The sequence below is a fragment of the Aegilops tauschii genome, chromosome 4, assembly GCF_002575655.3.
Source record: "Aegilops tauschii subsp. strangulata cultivar AL8/78 chromosome 4, Aet v6.0, whole genome shotgun sequence".
In the NCBI taxonomy this organism is placed as follows: domain Eukaryota; kingdom Viridiplantae; phylum Streptophyta; class Magnoliopsida; order Poales; family Poaceae; genus Aegilops; species Aegilops tauschii.
The window spans coordinates 493,204,907-493,225,031 of NC_053038.3; the positions used below are offsets into that span (position 1 = coordinate 493,204,907).

Sequence of the window (20,125 nt, forward strand, 5' to 3'; positions counted from 1 at the left end):
GAATCGAGAAATTGGATTGTACGTCTTTAATATTTTTGATTTTGATATCGATTTTGAATTTTGATACATATAAGATGTCCTGCGAATAATGCAAATCGAAACTATTTGATGTCTGACTCGGGTCTATATGACCGATCGATTAAAATACTCCAAGACTCCACCTTTGTCATATATTCCATATATCACATTAGATAGATATCATATTCATGGAATACGATGCACTTTCAAGATGCCTTGATGGTGAAATGGTAGACATGCAAGACTCCAAATCCCATGCTGAAGAGCGTGGAGGTTCGAGTCCTCTTCAAGGCATAAACATGGAGGCATTCCCCGTAGAAGTATTCCCAAAATCTGGGCCCCATACCGGTGCATAAATCATCTTACAAAACCAAATAATCGCAAAACACTTAGGCGCTATGCATTAACTCCCATCTCATTTCTTGATATAAATAAAGAATCAACCAATAAAAAACATGGGGCGTGTATGTTTATAAGGCTGGTCATAGTGGGGAGTAACTTAGACTAGTAACATGCATATCTTACTAGTTTATGTTACTACCTCTATAGTGCATAGTATCATAGATTAGTATCATAGGTGGTCTCATTTATTGCTATGCATGACACATAGTAGCATCACATTTATTATGTTACGGTATCTACCTATGTTACTATAACCATCTCTCTCTTCTTTAATTGCCTGCCACATAAGCATGTTTGCGAATCCCAAGTGCATAATACTACTTATGTTACCTCCACTATGGCCAGCCTAATGGCTTGAGACTACCTGGCACAGCATGTAGTGGTCAGTTTATTGCATGTAATTGTATTAATTAGCAAATAAACATTAACTTCTCTCGTTTTCCCCTCGTCTTCGTCGTGGTGCGCAACGTAAGATGACTTATGCACCGGTACGGAGGGAGTATGAACGATCCTAAAAATCCCTCGAAAGAGATAATAAAAAACCCAAAGCAAATGGTATTCTACTAGAAGGGTGGTCTTAAGAGATAGATATATCCCAACCTCTATTGCTCTCGCGATACTTTTCCACGCAACAAGAAAAAGTGACTACGGATTCCCATTTTGTTTGTCGAGCAGACCGACATCAAGCATGGCTTTGGCCCAGACATGAAAAACAACCCGGCATATATGTGGCAAACACCGCCATAATTTCGTTTCCTCGGGCAATTCCAGGCCACCAACTATATAGATAGAACTGGCTGGCGTATAACAGACCAATACGAGTAACCACAACTCCCACAGTACGTAGGATGCATTGCTGACTAGGCCCGAACGGAAGAACCTGTGGCCACAATAACCAGTAATCTCGCAAGGTTAATATAGCAGCAGATCGTAAGGAGAGATATTCATGTTGTAAAATAGGCTCCTACTACATCAAGGCAGATGCATAAGCAGAGTCCAAGCACTGCATTCAAAACTTCAAGCTTGTCATTTCACTCGTCGAGTATAGGACGACAGCTGGTTCCTTATTCCATCAAACTTAAACTTGAACCGAAGGAGGGAAGGCAGAGGGGTACAAGAAAAGAAAAGAGTTAACTTTATGCCGAATTCAAACAGATGTTTCGTTCATACAAGAACAACATTCATGATCCTTGCGAGCACAGCGCCCTTCAAGCTCTAGTCACCAACCAGTCCTGCACATCCAAAGAATCCATTATTCGTCAATTAGGAGTATGATGATTTAGTGACGAATATGCGCTGCAGAAAAATACAATCAAGCAGGCTTCTCCAGACAGGAAGCGCCACCACCGAAAAGAAAAAAAGAAACAGTCACATTTTCTGACCCAGATTCAGGCCAAAATGTTAGCCTCATGCCAACTGGATAGAGAAGAAACTCTTGTCCCAAAACATTAACCATCTAACACATACCACCAATAGACATCAAAGGGCGTAGTGATGAATTTACATGGGAGACAAACCCCTCAGAAGGTCATTGTCATTTAGGAGAATGAGATAACAGAGCAACACCTATCAATTTTGGCCTGAATGGACTGACACCGCATATACCCGAAATGAACAGTCAAAGGCAACCTGATGGACAGCATAGAAAGGATTGCAAATGCCAAAAACCTTCACATCAAAATGTGATGATGCACTAAATCCGAAGGAAAGAGTACCCCACATACAGTATAAGTGCAGGGATTCCTTTGCAGTTATTATTAACGGAACGAATGAGCGGTCACCAGCCAAAGGACACAAGTTGTAGTATGCCATTATACTCTGTCCTTTGTTTCTTGCTGTCACAGACGGCAAACAGAATCATCAGACAAGATCGCGGAACTGCTAAAAAGACATGATTTACAGTGGACGGTTTGCAGCCATATGGGCTAGTCAGACCAAAAGATTCCTTAAATATCACATCCGTTGTGTTTTCAACATGTCACGGGTAAGCACAGGACTCCTGATGCAAATGCAAGGTAAAACTGAAGTCTGTTTCTTTGAACAAGATGTCATGATGGTTTCCTGCACGAGTTAGACAGGTTACTCGTGTGCAGAGATTCCTTTGCAGTTACTATTAATGGAACGAATTAGCCTGGACCACCCAAAGGACACTAGTAGTATGTACAACATTATTCTGTCCTTTGTTTCTTGTTGTCACAGGCTGCAAACAGAATTATCAGACAAGATTGTGCGTGGAACTGCTAAAAGGACAGCATTTACAGTGGACGTTTTGCAGCCATATGGGCTAGATCAGATCCAAAAGATTCCTTAAATGTCACATCCATTGTGTTTTCAATATGTCACGGGCAAGCAAAGGAATCCTGATGCAAATGCAAGGTAAAACGCAAGTATTTCTTTGAGCTAGATAAAACTAAAGTCTTTCTATGAGCTAGATCTCATGATGGTTCCTTGCATAAGTTATACAGGTTACTCGTGTTAAGTTGGAAGTACAGGGATTCCTTTGCAGTTACTATTAACGGAACAAATTAGCCTCGACCACGCAAAGGACACTAGTTGTACGTATGACAATATTCTGTCCTTTGTTTCTTGTTGTCACAGGCTGCAAACAGAGTTAACAGACAAGACCATGGAACTGCTAAAAAGACATGATTTACAGTGGACGGTTTGCAGCCATATGGGATCAGATTCAAAAGATTCCTTAAATATCACATCCGTGATGTGATATTTTCAACATATCATGAGTGGGCAAAGAACTTGTCTGAGTGAAAATGTGAGGTAAAACTGAAGTTTCACATATGTTCATCTCTTTTTAGTTACATCTTATGATGGTTTCTTGGATGAATTAGAAAGGCTACACCTGTTAAGCTTAAGTTGAACAAGCTTCTAAAACAAAGCAAGCGACTTAGCAAGAAGCAGACAGAACTAATAACTAATTGTACAGCACAAATATGAATCATCACCAGAATAAAACAAAGCAAGCTACGGTGTTTCTCATTTGATTAACAAGTTCAATAGGTGACCATGTGGTGGTGCCAATTTTTCAGTGTAAAAACCTAAATCATTGAATTGGATATTACAACATATTTGCAGAAAGAATACAAAATAAAGAGTCGAAGGACAATTTTCTCAGATGTGTGACCTTTTTTTTCATTCTTTAATTTGGTCTTGCTGTATGCCAGTATATTGACAAGCTGCCTATATCTGTTGGAATTTGATCCAATGTTCAGGATATCGGCAACTTTGTAGCTGCTCGGTCGGTTGAGGAGTAGGGATTAAACGGCGAATCGGCCTATTAACTGAATTTATCAGTAACCCATTTATCGGTAAGTTAATTAGGGCCATATCTATATATCTTAGCTACATATAGCAATAATGCAGCAGCAACAGCAATAAAGGAGAGGCAATAAGCAGCAGCAGCATATAGCACAGAGCAGGAGCAGCATATAGCATAGCACAGAGCAGATCAGCATATAGCACAGACTGCTTGGGGAGGGGGCGGCGACCTGGAGCAAGAAAAAGAAGGGATGCGAGCTCGGGGAGGGGCTTGTCTGCCATGCTGCTGGTGCTGCTCTCGGGGAGGGGGATGGGGAGGGGGGAGGGGGCAGCGAGCTCGAGCAGGAGGAAGAGGCTTGGTGCCTGGAACCTTGAGGAGTGCAGGCACCTCTCGGGGCGGCAGCGGCTGCTCGGAGAGGGGGGCGGCGGCGGCTTCTCCTAGCCTCCACCAACGAGGGTTACTACGGGAGGGGAGGGGAGAGTGAGAAGGGAGGGAAAGGGCTGACCTAAAACATCCAGTTTTGGGGTAAAGGAGCGAATGGGCCCAAATTTCTCTCTCCCTCTATTCAGTTGACCGGCCCAGTGGGATAAATCGGACTGACAGCCAATTAATCCAGATAAGGTGTTATCGCATCCATGACCTGATTCAGGATTAACTGGCCAATTACCTTAAATATCGGCGGATATTTTTAACAGTAATCTGATCTCAAGTATGTATTTCCTGGCAACTGTGAACAGTGGCGGACCCAGGAACTGAGCTTAGCCGGGCCGAAACATTTAAGGTCTAAAATTTAAGTTACAAATGCAAGTCTACTCAAGCAAAACTCATGAAATTCAACAACTGAAAACATGAAAAGGCATAAAAAAGAACCATGAGAACAACTAACATACTATTGATACTTGAAATGCTCGCTTGATACCACAATACGACAGGGAGCGGGCGGCGCAGGAAGCAGCAGCCTGGAGCAGGTGGTGATGCAGCAGGCAGGAGTGGCATGGAGCAGCAGGAGGGTGCAGCACCGCATGGAGCGGCAGGGGCGGCAGCACACGAGAGTGGATCAGGGCTCAGGAAGTTGGCCGACTCAGGAAGGGGATGATTCGGGGGAGAGGCCTAGATTGTTTTGGTGACTGGTTTTCTTTTTAGCGAACCTGCTAAGAACTTTATTAATCAAAAGAAATTATAGCAGTGATGCAAATGGGTCATGAGGAACCCCTAGCCAAATATGACGACATTGATCTGAGTGCCAGAATTTTTCTAGCTTGTGTGCCTCACAAATAGCTTTACAACCTATACCTTCTCTCCATGCTGGCAGTTTTTTTATCAAGACACCGTCCATGGTGGCTGCCTGGCTGCACGTGAACGTGACGTCAGATCCACGTAGAGCCTTAAGTTCAATCACTCCAGCCCAAGCCCAAATACCTTCTCTCCCTAAACCTCACGTACCCCTTCACGCGCAGAGGTTGGATAAACTGGCAAACAGCAGTGCCGCCGTTCGCCACCGGAGGGAAACTGAAAGGACCAGCTCGCCCCAGTGGTAGATCCGCCACTGACTGTGAAATGCATCATGTTTAACTATAGCGAACCCTTTGTTCTTTCAGTTTATTCAATTCAACAGTCTACGTGAAATATACCTCAGTCTTCTTGGTTGTTTTGAGTTCATAAATCATATTGTTATCTAACAAGCTTGATGAATAGGTGAAGGCACAACTTTATTTAGAAACCAATACATATATCTGTTGATTTCTGGTTACATTCAGCAGCCCGGACCATTCTCACATTTCCTTGTTTGAATTCATCAATTCAACGCACCTAATGCATCTGCCTTACATTACTTTTTGAAAACTTATTTACTTCATAGTTGTAGTTGCTAGTAAATCACTAACTGGATGGTATTGCAAAATGTCACCTATTGATGGAGACACGGAGACTGAGACATTAAGGTAGCACGTTTGTCAATGAAGCTTTTCTTTTCTAATTCAACGTATAATCAGAACAGATACCCCCTCTGCTGCTAAGACCAGCCTAAAATTTCAATGCTTCACTGATGCCACGAAAAACATATATTAAAAAGAATTCCAGAATAGATTATAAATTACTCCCTCCGTTCCTAAATAAAAGTCTTTCTAGAGATTCCACCAAGTCACTACATACGGAGCAAAATGAGTGAATCTACACTCTAAAATATGTCTACATACATCCGTATGTTGTATTCCATTTGAAATGGCTAAAAAGACTTACATTTAGGAACGGAGGGAGTAGTTTTGAAGCTCTACAACAATCCATAGGCCAAACAGCAGGAATTCGTGTTAGCTTTATTTACACCTATGTAATCCTTTTTCGCATTTCAAAAGCTCTATAGCCACAAAACATTCACATTTGACAACTCAACAAAAGTATAAAACTCCGGAATGAATAATCCACAGGCCAAACACACAGGGATTCGTGTTAGCTTTACACCTATGTAATCCCTTTTTTGCACTGTCAAAGCACTGTAAGCTCGAAACATTCACAATTCACAACTCAAAAAGTACAAACTGCAGAATAACAACAGAAATGGACGGAGCAACAGTGAAATGCAAGGATATGGCATGAAAGCGGATCCCAGATCCCCTGCATACATCGGTTTACAGGTCTAGACTCTAAACGTGTGCCTGACACAATCGTCTCGCAATCGGCTATAGGGGTCAACTATCCTACCGCAAACCCTAGCTATTCACCGAACTCCGCCCAATCAACCTTAATTAATGTTCACGCAATGCGCCGAACGCAAAATAAATGATGGGGAGGAGCGGGCGGTTCACCTGAATCAGACGGATCAGGCGAGCTTGGCTGTGGAGGGGGCGAGGGGCACGCCGATGGTGACGCTGCCCTTGACCTTGGCGCCCGCCTGCGCCTCGCGGATCTTCTGCATCTGGAGCATCCGCTCCATGACGAGCTCGTACTGGCACTTCTCGTAGGAGTGGCGCTCGGGCTCGCACTTCCAGGGGAGGTAGAACTCGGCGACGCGGCACTTGTTGAGCGGGATGAGGAGGTGCGCGCACTGGTCGCGGTAGGGGATCGGCAGGCGCGCCTCCGCCATCTCCGCCTGGGTCGCGATCTGCGGCTTCGAGGTGCCCAGTTGCACGCCGGCCGCCGCCGCCGCCGCCTCCATCTCTCACCTTCTCCTCTCTTCTCCGGCGAGGTCGCCGATGGGCTGTGCGGGTGCGGGATTGGTGCGGCGTCTGGTTCGGGCGAGAGAGTGGTGGTGGGTTCCCGTCGCTCTGGAGTTTTGCACTGTGGGTGTTGTTGTCTGGGTTCGGGCGGGCTCGAGTCGGGGCCTGCGAGTTATAGGCCGTTAAGGAGTTCCTTTGCTCCTCCACCGCGGCCTTTTAACGGTTGTGTGTATTTTAAATAATTTGCCTAAAAAATTACTGGAGTATTAAAATGTTTTGTTGCGAAAAAATTTTTGCACTGAATTTTAGTTTGACCAGGTAATTGTCCGTGCGTTGCAATGAGTGCATAAACATTCTAGTGGATTATTAGGCTATGACTACACATCTATTTATTATATTTGCGTTAAAATCTTAGCAAGTTTTTACGCTATCACCATGATTTACCTGTCATCTTATTGTTATAAGCACTTACTTGGTAAGAACTTATTAATGTATGAAAGAAAAACAAATCACCATGATCTATCTGCCATCTTATTATCAAGTACTCTCCCCGTCCCATAATATAAGACAGATGCAATAATGTCTTATATTATAGTACGGGGTGAGTACAATTTTGGTAAAAACTTCTTGACTTGTCAAAGAAAATTTTATTTTATTTCGGTAAGTTGGGACGATTGAGTTGGTTTTTAGGAAAAATAGATGAGAGAAAAATCAGAGATGGGGGGACAAATCAAAAAAGAGGATGGAGGGGGAACGTACATAAAGAGATTGGATGAAGGAAAGGGTGAAATGGGAACTTTACATTTTTTTAAGTAGTATAATAAATGTCTTATATTATGGGACGGAGGAAGTACAATTTTGGTAAAAACTTCTTGACTTGCCAAAAAATATTTTTTATTTTGATAAGTTGGGATGATTGAGTCGGTTTTTAGGGAAAACAAATGAGAGAAAAATCAGAGATGGGGGAACAAATCAAAAAAGAGGATGGAGGGGGAACGTCCATAAAGAGATTGGACGACGGAAAGGGTGAAATGGGAACTTTACATTCTTTTTTAAGTAGTATAATACAATAAATATTATGTTGTGTAGAACATGAATATTTAAAGTAATAATATGAGAGCTAAAACTAAAAATGCATATGATTTTTCATGTTTGCTTATATCCATAAATTTGAAGATTCTGCTAAACATTTTTATGAATAAGAGCACTATATTTCCCCACTTTATGCTTAAGTTGTTCCCTTTCTCACTTAGAGGAGTTGTTCCTTTTCTCACTTGGAGAAGATGCTAGAACTTGTAATTAATTGCCACCTGGAACTATAACAAGTTATCAAGATTGTCTCTTTGCTTTCATGAAAAAATTCATGTCGCTACATAAATCTCGTGTTGGGGTTACAAACATTCTGATTTTTCTTAGAAATAAAGGAAATGCTACCGAAATTTAGAGTAGTGTGGTAGCATCACCAGGTTAGGTCGAAATCTGGGGTGTCACATCTAGGTTTCAAGCATGTGTTGGATCCCCTGTATGCTCCCTTGCCAGCCTTATATACTCGACACCGCTGGGGTTACATTACTCGGGACATGTCGTGGTGGGCTTTCTCCACTAGTCTGTCTCGACCCCGGTTCCTCGCTTGTTGGCTTTGCTACCCAATCTCCATAGCATACCTAGGTCTTCCCAACTCTTGGGATTAGCCCGATAGTAGTGGTCCCTATGGAACCCAAGGACACGGGGACACGGTGATAGTTCCCTCGTCAATTAGTCCCTTGAGACATGTTGATATTAATTACCAAATCTACCTAGGAGATTACGGTACACTTCTGTATCCCACGCAACTGAGTCCGATACGACCAGGGAGCTCCTAAATTGAATATTCCACCCATCCGGCAAGGCTACCTCATCCACCTGGGGGTACGCAGTGATGCCGAAGAACGACGGGAAACTGTCCTTGAGCGGGCCGCCTAGACATCCCCAACCCACAGGTCCAACCAGTAATTCATAAATCGATCGATGTGCTTAGCCCCCAATCTAAAGAAGTGTTTAATATATTTTGGGCCCCATTTACAAAACGGGAGCCCTAAATCACTAGATCAACAAAGCAATGTCACGATCCCGCAGGTATTAAGCTCGAAGCATATTGCCCAAAGGCCTTTGCTCGTCGGAAGCAATTTTCCATACCCACTTAAGGAAGAGAGCCTTATCCATCACCTTGGAGTTAGTGATTCACAAACCACCAAACTCCTTAGATTTGCACATGGGCTCCCATTTGACCATGTGATATTTCCATTTGAGCCCGAGTCTACCTAGAAGAAGGTGGGAAGGCCCCTCAATTTTTTAAATTTTGTTTCAAAGCGGACCCCACAAATTTTAGGGAGTTCAGTTTGAGGAGATGGTTTGGGGAGTTAAGTTTTACAGGAAGGGCCAAAGATGATGTAACATTTGCAATTAACATGCAAAAAAGTGTGCAAATGACTCCATAGTAGCTCTTCTACCATTGATATTACCATCCAGAGAGAGTCCCGGCCCGTTTGACAATGTAGGTTGGATAGGAAAATTTAACAAAGACACAATGTAGAAGATGGTGGAATGGGGTGGTGTGTTATCCTTTAAAGCTGGTTTGGAGAAAGACGATGGACTGTGGCAGCGAGCAAAAGACATTTTTTGTACTGTTCAGAACATAAGCAATGACAGATAGGTAGGGGGATGTTGCTGCAAAGGCAAAGAATCAGGGATGAAGGTAGACACACAATCAGATCGGGTTATCTCTATTGCAAAGTGTTTTCCTTGTATGAATTATCAAAAATTAGTAATCCAGATAATTTGCCAGATTTCTTGAACCATTGATGCCAAAGGAAATGAAGTACCTCTGACGGTGACAATTGCAATAGAGGTGAGCTTTGGAAAATGATTTCACATCCATTGTAGTTTTTCTTGTCCTAATGCAGACCTTAGGTTATCAGCCGAAACTCGTGTTGATGCGCCTCACATGGTCGTGTACGAAGAAACTAAAGTCACATACACCCGTTGTTTTTCTTGTACGTATTCAAAATAAAAGATTTCTAGCAAGTATACCTTTTGCAAGGTCATTAGCATTCCATCTTCCACCGAACATGAAAAAAATACCAACTCCCCCCATGAAAACTGAAAAAAACATGAAAAATGAAAAAAAAAAGAACAATTTTTTATGGAAGTACTCTAATATAAATGCTATCTATACCCTATGAAAATTCACAGTCCGCAAAACTTAAGTCCACAACATAAGGATGAAATAGTAGCCCATGTTATTGAGTCATATTTTCCTACACCGCTAATAATGTCAAATGTTGACCGAATAAAGCAGTATTTCAACAAGATACGTGCAATGAAAAAAAAATTGCGAGAAAACTTTGGATCTATTCATCAACTATCAAGTAGTACAAAAAACACCAAAAGTAAAAATTACATCCAGGTCTGTCCAACTAGCGACGACTACAAGCACTGGAGCGAGCCGAAGGCGCACAGCTGTCATTGCCCCTCCCTCATTGGAGTCGGGCGCCGGTGACCGCATCTGCGCGCACTCGAGGGAGGGGAAGTGGGCGGTGGCAGTGTTGGTACCCTGTGGGGCGCACGCCTCCGTGCGATGCGGGAACCCTACGGCAAACCTCCACAACCATAGGGGAGCGGCAGCAACACTAGGCTCGTCGACGTTGTGAGCCCCGTTGACTATGTCGGGTAACGCCGACTTAGGTTATCCCTAAAAACACTATCAACCACATCATAACTGTTTGCTTCCGCTTTCCTCACAGAGTTGGTTCTAGCTTTCACCGAAGGATCTCGATCGATGCTCGCCATCAAAAGATATGGGTCTAGCTGCTGCCCTAGCCGGAAAGAATGGGAGAGTGAGCCATTCATACTGAAAAGAGTGATTCGTTTTTGAAGTATATCAAATTCAAAGGAAAAAGCTGGAAGAAGACGACGGGATTGTTGATAGATCCCCTCTACATCCTAACCAAGAGGACCGAGTGCAAACCTCTGTCTCTTTTTCTCGCCGGGTGGAAAGGTTATTCTTTGCCAGTAGTGCCCTCTGTAGGAAGAATCGTAAATGCCGGAGGACGCGTTCAACATGAATTGTCACTGTGGAATGAAATCACCTCTTGAATCGAGCAAGAAATGACTATTTATTTGATAATAGCGACTTATCACAAAAACAACCAAGGGTCCATCGACCCGATTGAAACTGTCCTCACTGCGTTGAATCAAAGGGAACTACTATAGAGAGTGGAATAAGCTACAAGGCATAACACTATGAGCTTTTCTTTAGATAACCTTAATCACACCAGCTTTTACTCATGGGAGGGTAAAGGAAATAGGAATGTATGAAATCTATCCCAATAAGAAATGCGGAAGGTTGTCAACTAGAAACCTGTTATCACTCTCTTCTTCCGATCGTCCCATCAGTTTCTTGTAAGCCTGCTTCCTCCGATGATCGGTTGCGGCTAACTTCTCTCTCTTCATCTCTCTGAGTTTGCTTCTTGGTAGTAGTTACCCCTGTCAGAACCTTTGTCTACTCTTTCGTATAAATACGCTGATCTGCCAGCCAGCCGAAAGTAGAGAACCACATTGTATGATCTGGGGAAACTCTCTGTTATAGCTGCGATTTCTTATTCATTCAGGGCGCCGTTCATGTGTTTTTAAAGAAAGGATACCTTGTGATTCCAGATTTCAATAGAGATTCGATTCCTCACATCTAAGGAAAGACAGACACAAATGCACAGACACATTATCCGGGGGTGTCACCGTTTGCATCGTATCAGTATCATAAGAGAAGATTGGTTGTTGTGAGTGATTTTACTACCCTTCCAGACTTAGCAGGTAATGAAGCTGCTGACGAGGGAGGAAATTGTAGGAGATATGCCCTAAAGGCAATAATAAATGATATTATTTATCTCCGAGTTCATAATTATGTTTATGTTCCATGCTATAACTGCAATGATTCTCGAGTCTGCAATATCCACGTGGCTCGAAGGAAGACTCATATGCACGTGTGGAATAATAAACGGTAAGAAGTATTCCTAGTCTGGCCTCTAAGACTAGCTCAAGTGTTGCATGATGGTTCTGTTTTCCTGATCATGGGCATGTCTACGCCAGCAATTTTGAGGGCACAATGTTAAGAGAACATTTGTGTTGAATCGACCCGGATTGATGTTATGCTAAGAGATTCATTCGTCACAAGTTAATGGTTTATAACACAGAGATAGTTAATGTTTGCATAATTCCTTAGACCATGAGAGTATCGAGTTTCTTCATGCTTGCTTCATGAACTTTGGGGTTTGTTAAACGTCATCCGTAACTGGATGACTATTACGGCGGCTTACGGGTTCATGGGAAAGTATGTTAAGTAACTTGATAGCTCGAGATTGGGATTTGCTCCTCCGACGATGGAGAGATATACTCGGGCCCTCTCGGTGTTACGGTGTCCATCATCGTCTGGCCAGACACTTTGTGATTTGATCACGGGGATGCCGGAACACGAAACGAGAAAAGAGAACAAAACCGGTAACGAGGTAACTAGCATAGTGGACAAGTTGTTGATCCACGGGAATGCCAACATGTCTCACCTCGGGTATTTGTAACATATCGCGAAGCAACAGGAATAGCACGCGGCAACTGGAGGTTCACTCGAATATTTATTCGTGTGGGTATAGGGGTCAATATGGGTGTCCACGGCTCCGATGTTGATCATTGATCGGAAGGGGTTCCGGGTCATGTCTATACTTCACCGAACCTATAGGGTCACACGCTTAAGGGTCATCTATCTGCTGAATACTAGACAGGGAGTCTGAGAGAAAATCACCGAAAAAGTTTCGGACACCGAAAAGTTTCGAACAGCGGAATCGTACCGTAGAGAGAGGTCATCGGATAAGTTTTGATGATACCGAAAAGTTGTTTCGGGATACACCATTAAGTCAAATTGGTTTCGGCACATGCCTGATAATTCTTGGAGGATGCCAAAATCATTCTGGAAGCTTTTTGGAATTTTCTGAGATAAAAACCGGAAATGTTCCGGAGCTGCCGGAGCCACTTCAGATGCGTTTCGCAGATGAAAATCACTAAAACCGGAATTGTTTCGGAACGCGTTGAAAATCATTTTAGTGGGTACTGGAAATGTTCTTAGCCCACATAAATATTTTCAGTTCGATCAGACACTGAAAAATGTCGTCGTGAATAGTGAAAATCAGCTTTATGGTTACTTTATGGAAAGCCACCTTTTGGGGCTTTGCTCCAAAAGATCTTGGGGATGACATGGATGGATAGGAGCCATTTTTTGGGCCCCTCATGGGGGTGTGGCCGGCCACATGGGGTATCCCCCCTTGGGGACCCTCTTGTTGATTGGTTTCACTCCTAGGTCCTTGTGGAAAGACTTCATTCATGTGCATTTTGGGTTTTTTGTGAAACTACCCTACCCCCTTGGGATTTTCTATAAATAGAGGTAGAGGGGCAGCCCTCCACACTCATCCCTTGCTCTCATACACATGCCATGCATTATCTGGCTTCTTCTGTCCCTCCCACGAAAAGAGTTTCGTAGAGCCGTAAGGCTGTCTGGGTTCCGGCAGGAACTAGTTCTGGACGGTGAAGCCCTGCCGGATAGATGACACCGTATGTGTGCAACTCTGTAGAGAGATCGTAGTTTCGGTCTTAGTTCGTGAGTGCCTCCCGAAGGGCTGTCCATGTGACCGTCCGAGTTTCGAAGGTCCTCCCGAAGGGCTGTCCGAGTGACCGTTCGAGTTTCGAAGGTCCTCCCAAAGGGCTGTCCGCGACACCGTCCGGGGGGCTGTTCGACTGCCTCCCGGAGGGCTGTCTGAGGAGCAGATGAGGGTATACATCCTCGTGGTTGGGAGGCTGTAAATCCTAGCTGCGGGGATCTGCACCGCCGATCGTCATCGACTCTACTTCCCGCTGCGCTACGAGTCGGTAACGAAAAAGATCAAACCATGTATGCAGTCTCCATAGTGGTCCTGGGCTGGTGCGTTGGTCGGAAATTTTTTGTTTTCTGCTGCGTTACCCTACAGAAATGTCCGTTGAAAATAAAGCGAACCAGTGGGGCTTAAAAGTCACTCTTTGAATAGTTTTTCAGACCGTTAAGTTGTCAATCTTTCCAATGATGAGGCTCCAAAGTTTATTACATTTCCTGGTCTGCCGAGGACAGCACTAGATTGATTGCTTACCGACTTTCATTCAAATACCAACCCATCTTTTTATCAAAAGCATGGAAACTATCTAATCGAAGATAGAATTCGCGCCTGTGAAAAGTAAGCAATTTCATCATTTTCCTTCGCAACACAGCTCACTCAATTGTAGAGATACCGAACAATTTGAGTGATCGATCGACCTTGTTGCACAATGACCCATTCTCTCTCTTCCATCCCGCCTTCTGAACCGAACCCTGGAGAAAGACTTCTTGAACAGAACAGAGCAGCAATTCTAGAAACTTCCATTTTCCATTGATCTGGGCGTTGCTATTAAAAGTGGGTCTACCCGCCCCGGCGTGACTCACACTTGACCAACCACTTCTATCTAAGAAAATACTTAGGTAGGGTCAATCTCCCTTCGGGGTTTACGCGTCCTAGTCCGAACCATTGGATCGATCAGAAGAAGAAAGGCAAAGGAATTGAAAGGTAGAGTAAGAAGCATCGCCCAGCAGAGTGATTGAGGGAGTCTTCCCCAGCCCAATGGTCTTCTTTTTGTTTTTCACTCTCCTATTTTGATTTTGGAAGAGTTCTACTACTGTTTCAGTAGTTCTAAGACCCTTCCTTCCCTTTTCAAGTGCTTGCTATCCCTCTCGCTCTACCCGTTCAGAGGGAGCCCTAGTTTCAGCATAATAGCCTCGTTTTGAAGCGCTCGCTTCATATGGACGTACGTCGAACAAAGGAATCTTATCGGCATACCCACCTACTGGGCGTGGTTCACTTGACCGACCAACCGACCCAATAGTAGGAGTAGGCGGCTGGCTTCTTATGTGAAGAGAACGGATGGAGAAACAGATGCGCGAAAGAACTAGTCCCTTGGAAAGCTTCGTTTTCCTAACCCAACCTAAGCATAATGAGCTGGTTATTTGAGTATCGAAGCTGTCGAGTGTTCCATTCTTTCGTATGTAGACCCCAGCGAAGAAGGAGAATCAGAAATGGAACTAGTCGAACACGCATAAGATACCGGTTTTAGGCATAACCCCGGGTTAAATAAAGTAGTAAAGGAGCCTAATTTAGCTAAACAGGGGCTTCTCCGCCACCATAACCAACCAGCTACGTAGATGAATTATCCTTGCGTTCAGCTATCAAACCCATCCACTAGAGCTTGAACCCATGCTTGCTCAAACCATCTGTTTTCTCTTCTAACGAGCATGGCTTCCCTGTCACCTACACTAGAGACGTCTCAACAGTTTAGTTTATTCATAAGCCTAGTACACAAGGAGGGTTTTAGCACGCACTAGCTGTACTGTAGTATGATCTGGTATCAGCTGCTGTCTCTCCTTGCTATTCTAGTTTAGTATAGGTCGCCTCAAACTCAAACAAAAACGGGTGCACAGCTCTACTGCGTCTTATCGAATAGTGCTTTTGAGTCAAAGTGCAATCACCATTTCATGTACACCATCTTTGTCAATATCTGCAATTACCTGTAGAAAGAATGTGAAAAACAACTCAAGGTCATTTACAGAACGAACAACAAAATATAAGCAAAAGGATACAAAAGGTTCACTTACTGGGGTGGACAAGATGTGAGCATAGATGCTCACGTAATCTTCCGCTTTCTCATGTTCTTGTTCTGTCCAGTCCTCATCTCCCCACATGGATTCATCAACATAGTCATCATAATCATAATTGTACTCATCAGGCTGTTCTTCTGCATCCCGAAACAAATCAAATGATGTATCAGCGTCATCCTCTAGAGGCTTGCTATTTTCAACAGTGGCTGCTCCTGAACGAGCTGCTCATGCTCAGGCGGCAGCTCATTAAGATCAAAGTCGTGGTTGTTCATCATGGAGACCTGGACCCCTGCAGGTGCCGTTTTCCCCGCTACCAGGCTCCCACCAGAGAGAGATCCAATTTCCGTTTTTCTAGAGCAAGCTGGAAGCGTAGACCCATACCTTGTACTCTCATTCTTTCGTTTTAGCTAGCCATAATGGTATGTGCTTTGAAAGGTAGTTATTTTTACTAGAAAGTACTTACAGAGGGCACTGAGGCGCAGCCTCGAGCTAGGCGAGATTCTCTATTGTTGCTTCTTATTAGCCAGATCCCGCACCAGGTTTTCCAGGCGGAACAGTTCCGGGATCTTATGAATCTGCGACTAGACGTGAATCTGGTTCAGAACCACAGATCGCGGGTTAGCCATCCCGTCGTAAGGCTTCTTTACACGCCATGGTTGCGGAACAGCCACGGCCCTTCTTCCATGAGCTTCTGCCAGTCGCCAAGGCAGAAAACTGGAACAACAAACAGGTTGTCCTCCACCGCTCGAAACGTCACACCTTGTGCCATGTTCCAAGCAAACTGCATCATTGAGAAAAAGGATTGGCTACTGAAGGGATGCGGTGTGGCCACTTTCGCAAGGGCCATCCACCGACCCTTCTACTATCGGTTTTGAGTATTGGCTACTACTATACTAGCTACTCACCTATCGGTCTAATGAGCATACTTGGAGAAAGGAGAACTTCCCGCCTATAATGTTGAGTTGGCAACCTACCCATTCGTTGAAGTACTTCCTTCATACAGCCCAAAGAAAGGCGTCTAAGCCATCTTAGTTCGTGAACAATGACCCAGGTGCATAAACAGGTGCATAAAAAGGAAATCAAGTTTGGGAAATGGTACCTGGCTAGTATTTATGCCGAAATCTAGTGACATTATTGACTATTACTATAGTCAAGAAGTAAAGAGTAAAGGCTTTGGCCATTGGCAACGCTTACCTAACTTCTCACTTAAATGTTTACTCGCGTTACTGGTATTCAATAAAAGAAGGAAACCATGGTACCTACCTCCCTCCCTTACTTGGTAATCTAAGAACCCTTCAGGGGGGGAGCAAGAGATCTTCCATACCAACATTTTGTTCGCCACCCCTGCTTCCTCCTCCACTTGAGCTTGTGCAGCAAATCTACTTTATGCTTAGGCCAGGTCCTGCAAGTAAAGAGAAGTAAATATTGGAAACATGGGTATCTAGTTTATTTTATTCAACGGCTGAGTAATTGAAATTCCTTGCTTCTTCAAGCAGGAGATCCCGAGTACCGGGTGTCGTCAGACTCCCATTCTATTACCTTTGTGCCAAGAGCACGTTAAGCTGCCTGGGCTGTTCCGCTACCGGCGTGTAAAGAAGCTCCACCTAACGGCTAAACCAATGAATTTCTCTCCTTAAAGGAATCTACTTCCCTGACTGTCAACTACTCGCTTCTTCACCGGTATCATACCCGCGCCAGACTGAACAGCAGAGTTAGAACCCAACCAAATACGATTCTTGTATTATCTTACCGAAATTCGGATCCATTTGGCTCCAAAGGAGCAAGCGCGGGAGTTCTAATAGGACTTTGAGACTAGAAAAATCCTTCGAGCTGCTGAGAACAGAGAGAAGTAGTTGCAGAGAGGTTTGAAAGGGTTAGGCAGATGCCCCATTATTCGTAAACAAGAAGAAATCCAGATTAGTTTGATGGAGCTGTGGCTTAGCACAAGCATGGTGTTAATGTGGTTCCTCTTGACTAAACACTTAAACAATTGGATCCAGTAGGGTTCAATAGAGGTATGGTATCGGCAACCTTTTAGGGAGCGAGATTCTTTGGAATAAGATAGCTGCCCAGAGCTTGCGACGTACCTACCCCCTGGGCGTAGATAGAATTAGGTAAGATAAAAATCGATTGGAAAGTCCTAAATTAGACCAATTCAATTCCGTCTGCTAGAATAAGAAAAAAGTGCTTCCGAATTGATCTCATCCTTTATAATGAGAATTTCTCTTTGTTCAGTAATAACTTAATCTTGCAATAAAACACTCTTGCTTGGAAGGTATGGTAAAGGTAAAGTGTTTCTATTTTCTGATATAAAAAAGAGAGTGCTAAAGGAGTCATTCAGAAGTGAGTGAAGGGGCAAAGATCATTTCTTTCATTCAGGAATGGACACTGGACCAGAATGAAATGTGGGAATATCGGGATTGGCAGATTTTTTATATTGAAATAAAAAAACTCAACATGACTAGTGAATTCAAATTAGAGTCACTTGCGGATTTCTTCAAATTGTTGTAGTGTAGTATTGTGGTTTTTCAGTAAAGACCCCGACCTATAAATATTCACAGCCCGGCTCATACGGGCGGACAATATTCACCCAGAGCCCCGTTGCGACCGCAATGCTGTTCTTGAAGGACCTTACCTTAGAGCAAAAAAAAAGGGAATAGAAGTTAGGAAGACTACTGACGTAGGGCGGCGGGTGAGCTCAACCTCGAACCAAACAAGCAACGGATTGAGCAACTAGCGTGAAAGCCGTTGCGCGTTAGCGCATCCGTTTTCTTGCTCCATCGTTATTGGTTTCTATTCTCTCCCTGCACGAACCTCGGTCCAATCAATTTGTTTGGAATTGGGGTTAGGACCGGTTAGAACTCCCATTTCCCGATCGGAGGTTTGAGCTGCTATGGCAAGCTTTTTTTCCAAATAGTGGGTATGGGGAATCCACCGTACCAACACGATTGGCTGGTGTTGCTGATACCGGACCCGTTATAACCCCGATTGGAAGGGCAGGCCAGTCTGAGGCTCTGGGGATGCGAGGCCATTGAAAGTGAGTATCCCATATTCTATGACGGAGATAGAGCATTAATTGCAGTTTTCACCCCACCTTAACGACCGAGCGAGGGATGAAATCTTTCGACGACTAGGGAGACGTCACCCGAGGCCGATTCCAGTGGATCACTATAGAATCTTCTAGAAGCAGGTTCTCCGGGCACTATGGTAGGACGTGGATCGATCATGACGAGAATGGACTTCTCCGTCATGTAATGGTTTAGAAGAGTCACGGTCCTGTTCCCCGCCGGGCTTTTTCCCTTCTCGACTAGACGAAGGAGATATTCATTCCATTCAGGCAGGTGAGGAAGGGCGGCGTCGGCTTGACCCTGTCTTCTCTCTTGGTCGGGTCGGAGGCTAAGTTTCTCATTCAGTGGTGAGGTGTTCATAGAAAGCAAGGCCTCGCCCAACGAGTGGCGGATTTGGTTTGGATGGGGTCTCGCTTGGACGCTGGGGAGATCCATAGATCTGGATAGAGTCTTTCTCGCTCAGTAAAGAAGAGTACGTGCACTACGGCTTACGCAGTGGATCTTCGGGCAACCAACCCGGCACATCCAATTCCGATCAACAACTTGGAGGTATGGCTGAGTGGCTTAAGGCATTGGTTTGCTAAATCAACATACAAGAAGATTGTATCATGGGTTCGAATCCCATTTCCTCCGGCACGGAAGTAGAACAGGCGGGCGAAATTACGTGAGAGAAAGAATCTCAGATTGATGGAGTCCGCCGTCGGACAGAATAGCTGCTTAGTGACTAGGAGCGGAGCGCCCCTTTCTTGTTCTTGGTGGCGTCTATAGCGAAGAAGACCTTCCCGAACGAGGGCCGTCCAGTCCCTGGCCGGCTCTCGGTTCTTGAGCAAGCTCCTCCACTGCAGGTAGGATGCTCATAGATGAAGAAAAGAGACTTTAGGCAAGTGGTTCTGGTAGCTCAGCTGGTTAGAGCAAAACAAGCAACGGATTGAGCAACTAGCGCGAAAGCCGTTGCGCGTTAGCGCATCCGTTTTCTTGCTGGACTGCAAATCCTTTTTTTCTTGTTTCAGTGGGAAGAGCAAGGGGCATTGTCCTTGAAATCCTTCAGTGGTTCGAATCCACATATGAGCGTCTTTTTTTCGGTATGCCGCTCCGCGAGCAAGGAGCCACACGAGGAGAGCGAGAGAACAAAGTGGGCTTTGGTGATGTCGGAATTTGCACCTATTTGTATCTATTTAGTGATCAGTCCGCTAGTTTCTTTGATTCCACTCGATGTTCCTTTTCCATTTGCTTCCAATAGTTTGACCTATCCAGAAAAATTGTCGGCCTACGAATGTGGTTCCGATCCCTCCGGTGATGCCAGAAGTCGTTTCGATATACGATTTTATCCGGTTCCTATTTTATTTATTATCACTGATCCGGAAGTCACCTTTTCTTTTCCTTGGGCAGTACCTCCTAACAAGATTGATCTGTTTGGATCTTGGTCCATGATGGCCTTTTTATTGATTTTGACGATTGGATCTCTCTATGAATG

General features: G+C 44.2%; 1 protein-coding gene across 1 annotated transcript; it reads right to left on the reverse strand.

The window, feature by feature from the left end:
- Nucleotides 1–1,424: 1,424 nt before the first annotated feature.
- Nucleotides 1,425–6,989, reverse strand: LOC109750372 (NADH dehydrogenase [ubiquinone] 1 beta subcomplex subunit 7). The gene is made up of 2 exons (XM_020309336.3): nucleotides 6,496–6,989; nucleotides 1,425–1,652 (listed from the first exon to the last, which is right to left on the reverse strand). Exon 1 carries the CDS (start codon nucleotides 6,843–6,845, stop codon nucleotides 6,510–6,512), a length of 336 nt encoding a protein of 111 aa, XP_020164925.1. The 5' UTR covers nucleotides 6,846–6,989; the 3' UTR covers nucleotides 1,425–1,652; nucleotides 6,496–6,509.
- Between the last annotated feature and the right edge of the window lie 13,136 nt (nucleotides 6,990–20,125).

Bases quoted from the DNA above. Each gene is read 5' to 3' on its own strand.
- LOC109750372 (XM_020309336.3), bottom strand. From the start codon at position 6,845: ATGGAGGCGGCGGCGGCGGCGGCCGGCGTGCAACTGGGCACCTCGAAG.